This window comes from Excalfactoria chinensis, chromosome 2, assembly GCF_039878825.1.
Source record: "Excalfactoria chinensis isolate bCotChi1 chromosome 2, bCotChi1.hap2, whole genome shotgun sequence".
In the NCBI taxonomy this organism is placed as follows: domain Eukaryota; kingdom Metazoa; phylum Chordata; class Aves; order Galliformes; family Phasianidae; genus Excalfactoria; species Excalfactoria chinensis.
The window spans coordinates 49,245,642-49,261,758 of record NC_092826.1 but is presented as its reverse complement, the minus strand read 5'-3'; the positions used below and the strand labels follow the sequence as shown (position 1 = coordinate 49,261,758).

Below are 16,117 nucleotides of genomic sequence, written 5' to 3'. Positions count from 1 at the left end.
AAAATTCTGAGCCTGAGAAGATCAAGCAGCAGGGGCCTTTTTATGTGGCCTCATCCACTGCAGTTAGTTCATTTACTCCTTACATGGTTTGTCTCAGGTATATGTGTACTCCTACAGTGCCCTCTCCCTGCGTGGTTTCCTGACAAGTCCCATCTCATAGCTTGGGTGAACAGACCCTGAGCACACAGTGCATCTGGAATCTAAACACCAAATGAGGGGAAACTGTGAATTAGATGGTTTTGCAGTGTTTAGCTATATGCAGCATTTGATATTGCCTTTGGCAGATGTTCTTATTTGGAAGCTCACTGAGTCAATATTAAGTCAAGATTTTGAGGACTGAAAATACCAACTTGTTTCTTACTCTTTCTCATTGTGCACCGGGCTGATTTCAGATAGTTCTGTCTTACTGCTTCCTGGCAAACACTCCAGTAAATTCTTGTACATTTACATTCTGTAAAAGCTTTCTTTTTACAGCTCAAAACCTTTACAGTTGATCTCCACTGGAGAAATTTATTTTTAGCGACTGTCTTTGAATGCAAGGCTTTCGACTAGTCTGAATTCCCCAGAAGTCACTGATAAATGCAGAATTGTTTGCACTGAAGTACTACAGCTGGCATTTGAAAATAGATTTACTATAGCATTATCCAGACTTCTTGAAAGATTATCTCAGATAGCTTTTAAATTGTATACACCACATTGCTAGGTAGTATCACTCTATCATGAATCATAGAATCATAGAATGGCCTAGGTTGAAAAGGACCACAATGACCATCCAGTTTCAACCCCCCTGCTATGTGCAGGGTCGCCAACCACCAGACCAGGCTGCCCAGAGCCACATCCAGCCTGGCCTTGAATGCCTCCAGGGATGGGGCATCCACAACCTCCTTGGGCAACCTGTTCCAGTGTTTAAAACTTTCTTCTAATATCTAACCTAAATCTCCTTTGTTTCAGTTTAAAACAATTCCATTAGATTGAAACCACTATGAAGTTTAGTGAAAATGTATTTTCCCCCCGTTGATCTCATGTAATGCAAAATGCGCTGACTGAGCAGAGCATCATGAATGAGTTGGAACTGAGTACATGAGCCGGACACTGATTTTGCCATTAATCCTGTGCAGGTGCCCAAATGCTGACAAAAACTCAGCAGTCTGTCCTCAGAGAATGATTGTGTTTTTCCTTCTTCTTTTACTTCCAGGTCCTACCTAGATATGTATAAGGTGATAATCTTTAGTTACCTCTTCTGGTTTGTGCTTACTATAATCTTCATAACTGGAACGACGAGGATCAGCATATTCTGTATGGGCTACTTGGTTGCCTGCTTTTATTTCCTTCTCTTTGGTGGAGATCTGCTGCTGAAACCCATCAGGAGCATCCTACGCTACTGGGACTGGTTGATTGCGTACAACGTTTTTGTGATCACCATGAAAAACATCCTCTCGGTAAGCAGCATCTGCATTTCCTCTGCATTTCTTACTTCATAGGAACTGTGCACAGTGCACTGAATGGCCATTAAAAATCGTTTTCAGGAGCACAGCCTTTTGCTAATGCAAAGGAGGCTCCATTTTATATCAGAAACTGCAAGTGCATATCCAGAGATTGCTAATGCATACATGTTGTAGGAAAGTGTGCCACCCTTGTCTGGCTCTGAGAAAGCTTGAAAGCCATTTTCAAAGCATCAGATTCTGGTTTCTCTGCCTAGTTAAATTGTTCCCTAGATGTCTTGTGAAAATTTCAATGAAATGAGTAAGAAGTGCAAGATTACACCATCAATAAATAGTGCACATTCAATCAAACTTTTCATTTAAAACCAGATTTTTCAAGTCTAGCAGTAGGTACAGTTGTGTGATGTAACGTAGCTAGTGAGGTTGACTACAACATTACAAGCTGCATTCTGTTTTCCTTTAGAACTTGTGTGAGTTTTAGATGAAAACAGACATTTTAAAATGAAAGGTTAAATACTTCTGCAAAGTATTAATGGTTTTCTTACATCAGTTATCTCTTTAGATCAGATTTTTGCAGTGGCACTAATAGGTGATTGAGACAAGGCAGTACTTAAAACTTTATGAAAGATAAATTTAGATTTATTCCTGGCAATTGCCTTTTAGCTTTGAACATTTGTAGTGCTGGACTGAAAAGAGCAGACATTTTTCTTTTTACATTTATATAAGTCACTGTACTGAAATAAAATTGATTTATATGTGGTTTGAATTTGCAAATGTTCTAAATGCTTACATATGTGCTTCATTTTATGCTTGGGAATTCAGTGGGGCTGTGAGTATGTTCAGCTTGTCCGTGTATGTTTTCAAGTTTAACTCAGTGATTTATAAAAGTTGCTTAGCTGTCACACTGCATCACATGACAGACATATCACTTTCTCTGCAAAAACAAAACCAAACCCACATACCTGCTATCCCATGGATAACCAAAAGAACAAATTCTTGCATTTAAAGTGATGCGTGCACCTAGTAAAGACACTTATCTTTATTTCAGCTATGCCTTGTTAGATTAAACTGTTCTTTTACTTTCCAGATAGGAGCATGTGGCTACATTGAGTCTTTAATTCAGAATAGTTGCTGGTTGATTCAGGCATTTAGTCTGGCTTGCACAGTTAAAGGCTACCGTATCCGTAAGTACAGCTCATTTTTCTTTTTAATTTCCTATAAACAGTGGATGATCTCAAAATCTTCTAACATATTGAAGCTGTGTCCTCTCTTGACATATTACCTTGTGCAAATGTCTTGCATGTAAGTGCAATTAAACAAGTTTCATCATATAGGGTAGCAAGAAACTGGAAATACCAGAGTGACCTCACTGCGGCCCTTCTGTACTTGAAGGGGGCTTACAAACAGAAGGGAGACCAACATTTTTACATGGGCAGATAGGGATAGTACAGGGGAAATGACAGAGGGCACTGAGGCACTGGCACAGCTGCCCAGAGAAGGCACTCAAGGCCAGGTTGGATGGGGCCCTGGGCAGCTGAGCTGCTGGGGAGCAGCCCTGCCCATGGCATGGGGTGGGACTGGGTGGGCTTTGAGGTCCCTTCCAGTCCAAATCATTCTGTGATTCTATGATCTCATAGAATCAAAAGAGATACAAAGTTATCTATCAAGACCCCCACTCACATAAACACATTTACTGAGCTTTAAACGTAATGTCTGGTGATGCTGGAGCTTAACACAATTTCCCTGTACATGCAGTTTATGACATAATTTGGAGTATGGTTCCACCTTCCAAACTGAGTTCACCACTCAGCTGAAAACTCCCACTCCTCCTTGTGTTCAGCTGCTCAATGGGTAAACCAATTCAGCTCACTGAAATGGCAAGAGGCTAAGCCAGCATGAAAGTGGCACTTTTTTTTTTGAAAGCACAGAGTTCTTAGGTAATTTTTTTAACGATATTCTCAAGTTTGTGATGTTAACAGAGTGGGAATGGGTAGTATCCGTGGATGGAAGTGAGAAGGAAGAATGGGGAGCAGGACCCCAAACCCCTCAATGAGCTATTGTTTTAGCTCTACATTTTGTCTTAGATTGACAGTCTGAAAACATTATTTTTTTTTTTCAGTATTTTTTAGCAGAATTTAAAACAGAGCTGTTTTAACTGTTTTAACTGTGAGTCTGCAGCAGAGTTCTGAATTTCCATTTCAAAAATCCTTGTGTCTGACTCTAATAGATAAGAGGACGTAAGGATAGGAAAAACAAAGATTCACATTCACAAGATAATTGGTGCCTGGTGGTTCATATTATCCAAAACTTTTTGAGCAGAATCAGAAACTTAGACATGTTTTTCTGACTCCCTGAGAGATGAGCACTGCAGGCTTTGAAGATCTTGGAGCTTGAGCTTCCTGACCCATTAGGCTGGCTTGCTTGTAACGCCAGCTTTGAGCCAGAGTCTGTCCTTTGAGTCCTTCTCTCCCTTCTGTAGGGCAGGATAGGCCATTCAGTTTATAGTCTAGCTACAAAAAAACACCATATTAATTTTTGAGTATACCCAAGAGAATGGTCTTTAGAGAATAAATAAAGAAAGAAAGGAAGAAATATCCAAAGCCAAAGGAATGGGATTTCCTCTCTGCCTTTCTCCTCCTATCCCAAAGGAAGCAGTTTTGTGGTTTCAAATGCTTTTTCTCATCTGCAGTGGAAAGAAACATTTGATGATTGCTGTGAACTGGGTTGTGGAAAGGAATATGAAATATATTAAGTGGTAGAAGTCAATTAGAAGATTATTTTGACTAAAACAAAATACTTCATTCTCATGATATTGTTCTTAATAGAAAAATGAGAGACAAAAGTCATTTTGAAATAACAAGAAAAAACAACCTTGAAACTTCTAAAAAGTGCTGAAATCAAATATTCCAAGCTAGCAAAAAATACTTTCCTTTTCTTCCAAATGCTTAATAAGACAGACTGAATTTGCTTCAAATTCACTTCTGGTGAATTCCCAGTTTTCATGTGATATCACATTGTTCGAAGGTTTCCAATTTGCTTTAAAAGAAACTATAGCATAAATCAAACAAAAATACATGTCAATTTAAAATCTTTATTTAAAACCATTTTAATGGCATTATTTAAATGATTAAACATTATAAAAAATACTTAATGCAACATTTCTTACACTGGTTTCTTTTTTTCCAGCAACCAACAATGCAGACTGTAAACTACCTAGTGGAGAAGCAGGAATCATCTGGGACAGTATATGTTTTGCCTTTCTGCTGTTGCAAAGAAGAGTCTTCATGAGTTACTACTTCCTTCATGTAGTTGCAGATATAAAAGCTTCCCAGATCCTAGCATCAAGGTAACATTAAGATAAAAAAATAAATAAATAAAATAAACAGCTTGACATAATCAAAAAAGCCCTACTGTTTATAGCATCAATAGAGTTCTGGTAGTTAACATTGATTTAAACAATCCATGTAAATTAATAATTGCAGCTCCAACTGAGACACAGCACTTGAGAAAACAATTAATTAGGATTCTGATAGAAATTAAACTCACCAAACAGCATCTGATGCTTTCATAGCTTTAATTAAAAGCTGTGGAAGTCTACATATGTTGCAGCAGTCTCTCAACATCAGTACATATAGGAGCAAATGCCAGCAAATGTTGTAAGCACTGGAAAGAAAACATTCTGAGAACAGAATATGAGAAAATGGGTTTTAGAAATCACATCTCTTAAAAATGTCCCATTGGGAAAAATGGAGAGAAGTAATGATATCTGATTCAGGAAGACACAGTGTTGTATTGCTGAAATCCAACAATGACGTGGCAAAGAAGTGTCACTTTAGGACTGTTACTTACATTTCTCCACTGTCATCCATTCACAGCTGTCAACCATTCTCCTGATTTTGTTCACCTGTTTTTTTTGTTTATTTTCCTTTGTCTTTTGTTTTGTAACATGAAGGCAGATCAAAATGAAACTATTTGCAGTTTCAGTAAGATTTCTGAGGGATTACTTTTGTTGATTTTAAATTAAGTGTATCATGACATTTCTTTCCCTGCTCCCCCCTCCCCCCCCCCCCAAAAAAAAAAACACATTGATTTCTGTACACATTGGAGGGCAAATTTGACTTGTATGTCCTAAAAAAAAAAATTCTCTCTTTTTTTTTTTAATCTTCCTCTCCTGGAGTTTCTTTAAAATGGTGACATTTTTAGCTGCATGAACTGACCAAATTCTCTGCTGCACATGGGACTACCTAAAAATGTATGCCTCAGTCCCCTGTTGCCTCTCTCAGACTTTTGCTTTGGTGTGAATTTCAGTGCTAATGCCAAAGAGTACTGGATACTGCTTTGTTTTTGTTTGTTTGTTTGCTTGTTTGTTTTTCCCCCTGTGCTGTGTTCACAGTGAACCTACGATAGAAATATCATGAATATCAAAATACCTCCTAAATTGGAGAGTTTGTATTCAGAAGGAAGAGCAGTGTAATCTAAATGGCACTGGACTGTACTGAAAAAATACGTGTTTGGTTGTTTGATTGTTTGGTTTCTATTTCCAGCTTTGTGTCTCTTGGTGAGATGCTGAACCTATCCAGCAGCAAAAGGGAAGACATAGTGGCCTATGCCAGAAGATCTGTAAAAATAAATGTGTTAATGACAAGGAACTACTGTGATGCTACAGGAAGAAGGGTCATATAAATACATCAATCTTATTAACTTCTTATAGCTAGCTGATTGCCTTGCTAAATCAAAGCTTTTAATTTATTTGGACTATGAAGAAGGTCATATTTGGATTCAGACAGTACAGCCTGAGCCTGTCTTCTAGTAAAAGTTAATTGGGAAATAAAAAGTCCTTACCCAAATAAGATTGTGTTTCAAACAACAGTGACCATTCCCTCCAGTGTCAGTTTTCAACAGTCTATAAGAATTTAGGAGTGATCAAGTTGCTAAGAACTCATCATCCTTTGTAGTACTTTACCATACCAGGGGGAAATATGGAAATATACATACATATATATATATATGGAAATAAACATAATTATGGTTATTGTGCATATTACATGGAAGAAACAAAAATTTCTCAGCAAAGTTGGTTGAAAAATTAGTTAGAAGGAATCTTCTAAGCCTAGAGATGTTCTATTGAATTATTGACAAAAATAAAAAAGAGAGAAGTTTTTATTTCACTTCTCTGAGAAAGTCTTTGAGACTCTTCAAGACTTTTTGAGTGTTCTTGAGTGAATAAAGAATGAGTAAATGGTAGAGACTCATCTTCTGGCTATCCCAATCACTGAGTCAATCACATTTCTAATGAAATGGAGTTAAAAGTCCGTTTCAGATTCAACAGATTTTGGCACACCAGAAATCTGTTGAAGGGTTTGTGTAGTCAGATAGAAAGCACCGTTACATTCAGAGGTTCAAAGTGCAGTTAAAGCTATGTTCATTATGGTTCTGGGTGAAGGCAAAAGTCCTGAGTTGGGCTTAACTCATAACTTCTAGGTGCTATGAGGCAGAGGGACAAGATGATTACAGTGAAAATGCAACTATAAAGATCAACTCCTGGAAGTGAGCAAGAAGTCCTAACTTGAACCTGTCTGTGTTGTGAAGTCTTCAGGACTGGAAACTCAAATCACACATCAATAGCTACAGGAGCTCTTTGAACTTTTAGGCCAAGTAGGAATCACAGTGTTTGACACCAGCTCTTGAAATAACAGACTGTAAAGGGATTAATATTCTATATTAATTGATAATCTCCAGCAAATGAAATGATTAGCTGTCATAAAGGAAACTTGGAAACAATTAATTTTTCCTCCCTTTCTTCTGCCCCCGTTTCTGCTGTAGGGGTGCTGAGCTCTTCCAGGCTACAATTGTTAAGGCAGTAAAGGCAAGAATTGAAGAGGAAAAGAAATCAATGGATCAACTGAAAAGACAGTATGTATTTACATATATATATTTATAAATATACACAAGTGTATACATGCACATGTATGTGTTTTTATGTTTTTCATTGATTGTTGGTATTTATCTAGCACCTTATTTTATATAAATGATTAGTAGGTTTTTGAAGCATGATTTTACAACTAAAAAACAGTTGCTCTAGGTGTTCAGAGATGTTAGGCTATTGAGTGTTACTCAGTTTCAGTCCTCTTTCCTAGAAAGACAAGACACTGCGTAGGCTTAATTTTCATTTAAAAGTAGACTCACAGTTCTAAGACAAGTGTTGCAAGGTTGACATAAAAAATTAGCATGAAATGTTCTCATGTGCCTACTGAAACGGAAACAGATATTTTGTAAAAATAGAGAAGATGTGAACATCCCTACTCATTCTGAAGGGTCCTTTAAATCTTAAGAATCTATCGATGACAAGTAAACAAGATCATTGTCTAACTCTTCCGTAGTTGAGTATCATAGCAATGTGGCCACATTCAAGAGATATTTTATGTTACTACATAGTATATTTTGCTTTCTTCTAGTTGTCCAGCTCACTCTGGTTTTGGGTTGTCTTATTTTAAGTGGCATGAAAGCATGTGATGTGAGGAAATGTGAAAAATAATCTTTTTTTTCCTTTTTTTTTTTTTTTCTTCTTGATTGCTCTTCCCCCCTCTCTCATAAAAGTAGGAAGAGGGCAGTGAAATGCCAGTTCCAATGTGAAACTCATGAAAAGGCACATTGTTAATAATGGTAGGCTCATTATTAATAAGAAGTGTCATATTAACCCTGTCTCACTTGAAGGAGCAAGTATGGATGGTTAAAACATAGGAGACTAAAACATAGTGGCTGGATTAGAAAGAGCAGAAATCTGAACAGCAAAGCGCTGAATTAGGAAACCTATATTTAAAAGCCAAATGAGTAACAGCCTGGCCTTGCTGTAATGAATGACAATATTGTCATTGACTTAAGCACTAAATATAGGATTTCATTCTGTATATTTGAGCTCCTAGTAAAAGTTGTTGCATACCTGTTTATTCAGTTTAGCTTGTGTATGGTTGCAATTTACATAAATATATATTTTACCTTCAAAGAAAATGTTTTCCTTCAGTTTAACTGTCCTGGAGATTATTTCTCTTTATGCTGTCTACTTTTCTGTTGTATCCAGCTAACATTCTTATTTAGTAACTGCAGAAAGCCTTCAAGGTCCCTCCATGACCGTACATGACAAGCCATATGTGCTTCCAAACCAAATGTCAAAACCTCCTTCATTTAATGACTGAAAGACCAGAAGGCTGCAGGGTCCGTGCTCCCTGCTGGTTCATTTGGGGTTTCCCACCAGATGCACTGGGCTATTGCTGATACTGTGGTGTGCTTGAATCAACCTTTTCATAGTTGGGGACATGTGCCTTTCTCAGAAATCATTCTTTTCTGTTAGTTCCACACAGTTTAAGATCAAGGAGATGGTACTGCATACATCTCCAAAGCTAATTTATGTTTCTATAAGAATCACTAGTATATATTTGTGGTATCTTCAACAGTGGAGGATTGTTTAAATTCATTCAGTAATGCTCACTGTTCAGTCAGTGGTATGTCTTTAACATATAGATAGATCAGCGATCAAAATGCATTCAGATAATTTTATTAAAAATAATGTTTTGTTTCAAGTTCAAATTGTTTTGCAATGATCTGTTATTGTTGATTTCATTTTCCTTACTACTGCTTTCTAAAATGTGACAACTTAAAGGACTTAAAAGACCAGATTATGCTGTTTAAACGGTTGCAAGAAGGAAAATTTGAGGTCTGCCTGCATCTGAACACAACTGAACCAGTTTAAGCCTCCTGTAGTTACAGATATATAGGACACATGAGAGTATTATGGGTGACAATGGATGTAGCACAAGTTGTGCAGGAACAGCCCCATTCCTGACTGAGTGGCAAGTTTCAGGAAAACCACTGAATTAGACGGGAGTCCTCTTTTCTCAGAGCTTTATTTGCTACATTGTAGCTCCTGGCAGCAATTCTTTCATTTTCCAGTAACTGGAGGGTAGTTGAAGGGGAGTAGGTAGAACCATCATGTGGTAGCAGGCAACTCAGTTTTGACCGTATCCATGGGTGAACCTGCAGGCTTGACCCTTCCAGCCAGCCTCTTCGGAGTCTTTATTTCCCTGTTCTTAAAGGCAAGATTTAGTGACAGTATGTAATGGACCCTTCTAGTAGAACTGTTTGTGTGCGTATGAATAAATTTTAACAGCTCTTTTTCAGAGTGGGTTGAAAGGGGTGAAGACCAGAATATAATAAGGTTCTTCCTTTTGCTAGAATGGATCGCATCAAAGCCAGGCAGCAAAAATATAAAAAGGGTAAAGAGAGGATGCTAAGCATGACTCAGGATTCCACAGAGGGACCTGAAATTCGGAAGGTTTCGGAAGAAGATGATGAAGGTACCATTAGCCATTGTCATACCATAACTGCAATTGAGCACTCAGGACCTAACAGACAATAGAAATGTTGGGCAAGTGAGAAATCGTTCTTCATATTGTTCATCTTGGTACAAGGTTGATAGCTCAGTAACATTTTGGAGCTTAATTTAGCAAAAAAATCTGAGATTTTGCATTACAAGAAGACATAGGAAAAATAGTTTGCTTGGACATTACTCTTGGTTAACTTCAGGCTGTTGGCAAAATGCCGAATAGCAGCAGAGGTTTGTTTTGAGCAAAATTATTGTGTATAAACCACAGTGCTACAAAGAGATGGAATTCACATTTTTCCAGCAAGATTTTTTGGATGCTGTGAGGCTTTTTTTCAGTTGTTGAAATATTTGTATGCTTTCTTAATGTTGTTTAAAATGTGGGAATGGATAAATGATATCTATCTAGTTCACATTTCCAGCACTGACTTAGGATCAACATTTTCTGTATCTAAAATTTTGGCGCCTGAAATTCAGAGGGATTTAAGAGAAGATTATTCATTGTTATAACAGTGAAGTGTGACTGTATGTTTTAAAACACAAAACTGAACTTTAAGCTGTTTTAGCATAAATTTCTGTTCAAACTGCTGCATAACCTAGAGTATTTGTGAGGGGTAGTCATGCTTCTAAATGACTTCTATACTGAATACATTCATTAGAACTAACATCTGATGTACTCATGAATTTTTATTCTTTTGAGAGAAATGAAAAGTGATTAATCAGTATAATATAACGTTTCTCATTTTGTAAAATTAATATTTGGACATATTTCATTTTAGGAGAAGCAGACAAAGACAAAGCCAAGGGCAAAAAAAAGCTGTGGTGGCGGCCTTGGGTTGATCATGCTTCCAGTAGGTTTTCTCAATCATTTTACAAATATGTGGATTTAACCCTTATATCCTTGACCAGAATGAAGGCATTCCCTGACCTGTTTGTTTTATGCCTGATTTTATGATTGTGACTTGATAGAAGTCTTGTCTATTTTTGCAAATAATTTCTACTTCCAAATATTCAAATAGGAAGGTTAACTATATTTTGACATTTATTTATTTATTTTTATGTTGAAATCATAGCTTATGACATTTTGGGCATTTTTAGAAAGATGTCAAATCAGTACCAAAAATTTCGGCCTCAAAAGTGTTAGCTCTCGCCTACTGCAAGGTAAAATATACTTAACCATATGAATGTGAAGGTCTGATAATTTTGTTGTCATATGCACACATCATAGGTCTTTTCTGTGGTCCTTCAGTGATTCTGTGGTCAGCTGTAGAAATATGAATACCACAGTAAGACAGCTAGACTGCTCCCACATCATGTGGCACAGAGCTCAGCTGAGTATCTCTGATATTGTTATTTACATATTTTTTTTGTGTTTATTTGGGAGCAAAACTATGTGCACAGGGAATGATTATTCTCGTATCACTGTTTCATTGTGGTATTCTAATGTATTTCCATCCCAGTCCAAGCAGATAGTGGAGTTCTTCTGTACACTGTTCATTGGGTGAAATAGAAGATAACTGAGTAGACTACAGTCTCAGATCTCATGTCCTGATGGATCTTTGTTCAAGAAAATCAGATATAAACTACTCAGTACGTTCTAAGATTCTAAAAATATTTAGATATATAGCACTGACAAGAGTTAAGTATAAATGTCTGTATAGTGCCTCGTCATTTACTTTATGGATAGTTACTCCTAGTAATAATTTCACACATCTACAGATTCCTTAATTTATGTTTGTATATTTGTTTATATCTCCAGCATATATATTTGCCAACAGTGTATAACAGAATATTGGATGATTATTTCTATCAAGTCACAAATAAAACTATGTCTCTATTTTTATTTTTTCTAAAGGGCACGATGCCACTTTAGAGAGACCTATCCCTTTTCAAAAGTCTTGTGAAAACAAACTTATTTTCCTGCAGTTTTCACTAAGAACAATAATGACAAAACAGATTAAAACTCTAGTTTGTGAATTTTTGCTGTAGAATTCCAACTTACAGTGATTTTGAAGGAATGGGATATGGTCTCTTGTTTATTCACCACTGGTTTTGTAGAGAGAAGAACTGCTCAGAGAGACACTGACATTGGCTTTTACTTTTTTCACCCTCATTATTTAATTTAGGTGGCAACTTATGTTTTGGTATTTAAACAGTGAGCAACCTTGAAATTATTTACTGCAATAATGCAAAACCTTGTGGGAAACATCATAGACCCTGATCCTACATATAGTGATTACCTGCCATGTGCCTTGCTTCCCTGCTCATCGAAATGTGGCACTTGCAGTAGGTGTCTGCAAGTTTACAAACAAAATAGAATGATATTTCTCACATATTGTTCCCCATCTATCCTTTTGAAACACTGTGCTGTAACCCTGCAGTGTTTTCCAGTGGCCGTTTTTCATAGTAAATGGTGTTGTGGCTGTATATATGCTGTTGAGGTTGCTAAAGCTCAAAGTTTTATCCCAGTTCTGATGTTCAATTTAGATTGCTGTTTTCATTCTTATACCACTTATTTTAGTTTATTCAACAGAAAGATACCTCATTTGACATTCATTGGAATAAAAATGCAGTCATGAATTTGATTCTGAGTGGAAAAGATGAAAAATATGTATGAGGCTTTTCTCAATTACAGTCTCTGAGTTCTTAGTGCTTGTGGATCAGATATGGAGCCCCACAAAGATCAGCAGGAGCTAGGGCCACATGCTTAGAGGTCCTCAGCTTCTCCTGGGGTTCAGAGTTGTGTCTGACCAAGCAGAAGAAATGGAGTTTGCAGCTGTCCTGGGGAGTTCTTTCCCTCTGGGTGCAAACAGATGCTAATGTTATGTGACTTTACCTGCAAGACTCACCTCCTGCCTCCTCCATCTTGTTCCACAAAGCCTGCAAGTAACCTTTTCTCAGTATGAGAAAATCTCATTCTGCAGTAGGAAGAGGGGCCCTGAATCCAATCTAGCTATTAATTATTTTATCATTGTAGTTTGGACACTGTAATAATCCCTGCAGGTGACTGACACACAACTTATTCCACTTTGATGTGTGCAAGAGTGCATTATTGCTATTCAATCATACCTCCCTCTTTAGTTGTAAAATGGGTGTAATTGCTATATCATGGTGTACCCTTAGATATACTTTAACTGAAAAATTTTGGAGGGAGATCCTTTCTGATCTGTTTTCTGCCAGCTCGGGCCTTTCAGTTTTGACCAGGTGCTGCTCTGAGGCTGTTCACAGCTGCATGGTGGTGTAGGTTTCTCCTAGTTGCCAGACCTTATCCTGCTGATCTTCTGTGTGGACAGTTTCTGTTGCTATTTATGAGACACTTCTTTTATGGAAGAGAACTGCAGACTACTGGTTCTTGAAATACATTTATATCCTCTGTGTACTTTAAGCAGGCTTTCTTAGAAGGCCTTGTGCAAAATGATTAACTTATTTGACCCAAGAAATTTCCAGACTTCTAAGCTCAGTTCAACAATTAGAACTGCTGAAGTCTCTGTTCCTCTGCAAGGCTTTTAGAGGTGTTACAAAGCCATAACGAGGCACATGATTTTGTCTGTGAGGGAATTTTAGAAGTTGAAATTATGACCTAATGGAGGTCTGGCAAATTTCACAGTGTGTATACCCTGAGGTTTCTACTGTCATTTTGTATGACCACCTATGTACAGAGCATCTCTGTAGAATTCAAGGTATGATTGAATAGAATTGAAGCTATTGTCAGTTTTCCGGAGGCCTGTAATGTGGGTTAAACACACTTCTTGATATAAGTATGTATTGCTCCATATACCCAAACTGTGTGACTCTTCATCTGAGTAACTGTTCCTTTAAATATTTCAGCTTAAATGCAGAAATTATTTACCAGTCTTCACTGCTGAATGTAATGCTGTGATTTTGATTTTTCTCTTGCTCATTATCTTATTTTTTGGTTCTTTTGTTTCCCTTGTTTATTCCTATAGGCCTGTTACCATCTGAGAAACAAAAACATTGCTTCTGTTCAAGGATATAAGGCCTAGCTTAGTCATTGTGCATCTTTATTGTATCAAGGTTTCAGAATCTTTCTGAATCCATGGGCAAAAAATTGAAACTCATTTGTGTTCACATTCATAGAATCCAAGTGATCTGTTCTAAGCAAACCAAGGTTTTCCATTACCTCACCAAAACTTAAAAGTCTGAAGAAAGCATTAACTTATTCCATCCCATAGATTGAAGGATGTCTGAGCATTTTAAAGAGCTTTTCTTTATTTTTTGTCCAGTGGTACTGTTTATGTAAATTAATTTATTTATCTGCTGGGCTCTTTTGACTCCCTCAAATAACCTTCACTTCTGAACTCATTCATACTAAACTGCCATTTGTTTCTAAAAAATGTGCCTTGTAACTTGATAAACGTCAAGCTATTTCCTTATCTTTTCTTCTCACGGTCTTTCCTTAGTTCTTGTATAGTTCTCTTCCATGCCCAAAAGTGTCACAGACTAACATCAGATAATTTATCTGAGACCTATTCATCTCTTCTATATTTACATCTCTCCTGATTATGAGTTCATAAATGACTGTTTGGCCGTTTATAGGTCTTGGGGCAGTTCAGAATAGAACTTTTCAGAAAAATAAGAAAATATTTTGTTTCACTTAGTGGTCAGAAGTGGAAATTATTATTTGTTTGAGACGGACAGTGAAGAGGAAGAGGAAGAAGAGAAAAAAGAAGAGGAAGAGCCTCGAAAAAAATCTGCATTTCAGGTACTTTTGTGCGATTTCCTTGGTAGCTGACAGTTGATAAAAACAATTTAGGTTTCTCTTAACACAGGCTGGTATGTTCTAGCAGCTAGTACATATAAAGTACATCTGAAAAGTATTGGAAATGAAATTTCTTGCCAATTTAAAATGCAGTTTTACTTGTTTTAAGCATTGCCAATTTCCTACAATAACTGTAATGAAATCATATCTTCACTCACTTCTGCCAGAGGAAAACAAAAATCAAAAACAAAGCTTCCGAATCTGAGCTTTATTCTTCTGTACTGCTATATAGACAAGCAAGGAGGCTGTCTTTCCTGCTATAGAATGATTTAGTGATTTTCTGGTTTTGAGTTAATGCTATCATTCCATGAAGAAATCACACAAAAATAAACAATTTCTCATGGAAAAAAACAAAAACAAAAACAAAACAAAACAAAACATACTTTAAAAACAGTTTTGTTTTTGTGTTTTTTTGTTTTTTTATTAGTAACACGTTAATGAACCAGAAAAATATATCCTTGGGTTATAAAGAGCCTTATAATATAAAAAGCAACCACAACATCCTCATTTCTTTTACAGGATAGTGTTATTTAACATATTTCATTTTAAGTGATAGACTGTGTTAAGTAAGAAGATATAGTGATAAAAGCGTAGCTGAAGTTTCCTAACTGGATTCCTATTAGTAGACTGCTTGATCTTTGTAGCATCAATTATTGTACACACTGACTTAAATTAAGGACCTAGATGAAAAAGTCAGTGAAACACTCATGTACATAAGATTGCTTTAATCTTTATAAAACTGAAATTTTAGCTGTTGAAGAATTTCAGAGGTACTGTAAATGTTTTTGGTTCTCAACTGTAAAATCTCAAGGAAACAAGTAACTTCTTGTGGATATACCTTTCCACACATTTACAAGCTTAATTTGCTCCAGAACTGATGCATTACCAAAAGCCCAGCCCAAGGAAAGGCAGGCAGTTTCCTCCATGACCAGTGATCAGTTCTGAAGTATGTTAAACATAAAGATGTTGAGTGGCTTCATGCAGGAGACAAGTTGTCTGGAAAATAATATTGTGTTTGTTTATGAAAATTTGTTCATCATTAGATCATCTACACTTCATATGCCTTCCATCACAATGCATGTGGTCTTAATACTAGCAAAGTGATCTTATTCTGAGGCACAGTCTGCTGAAGAATTACTTTAATTATTTTCATTTTTCAGTGCAAATAGTTTGCAATAGTCTGCTCGAGGGAAGATTTTAAGATTTTATTTGTTAGATAATGCAGGTATTGTAGACATCACATGTGATCTTTTTTCCGTACTGGAGTCAGTGGATGTAAATACTTTCTAAATAATCTGGATACGATCATGCAATAGATATGTTCTATTAATACCTTCTCATTTTCTACTAATTGCTCTTGCTTTGTCCTTCTTTATAGAGAGCTATTGGAAAATTTGCTTCAGCCATTTTAGCCTTGCCAAAGTCTGTCATTAAACTACCCAAAACTATTCTTCAGTATTTAATCAAAGCAGCTAAGGTACTTGACATTTTGTGAGTGCTCAATATGTGACCCATCCT

At 36.6% G+C, this 16,117-nt stretch overlaps 1 protein-coding gene across 1 annotated transcript in view; it reads left to right on the top strand.

Moving 5' to 3' along the window:
* PIEZO2 (piezo type mechanosensitive ion channel component 2) overlaps positions 1-16,117 on the top strand; it is a 283,067-nt gene that overhangs the window by 226,830 nt on the left and 40,120 nt on the right. The window contains exons 28-35 of the mRNA XM_072330043.1: positions 1,196-1,439; positions 2,530-2,626; positions 4,629-4,788; positions 7,266-7,355; positions 9,672-9,793; positions 10,599-10,670; positions 14,439-14,542; positions 15,978-16,076. Of these exons, the coding sequence (XP_072186144.1) occupies positions 1,196-1,439; positions 2,530-2,626; positions 4,629-4,788; positions 7,266-7,355; positions 9,672-9,793; positions 10,599-10,670; positions 14,439-14,542; positions 15,978-16,076 (988 nt within the window). The remainder of the gene's footprint in view (positions 1-1,195; positions 1,440-2,529; positions 2,627-4,628; positions 4,789-7,265; positions 7,356-9,671; positions 9,794-10,598; positions 10,671-14,438; positions 14,543-15,977; positions 16,077-16,117) is intronic.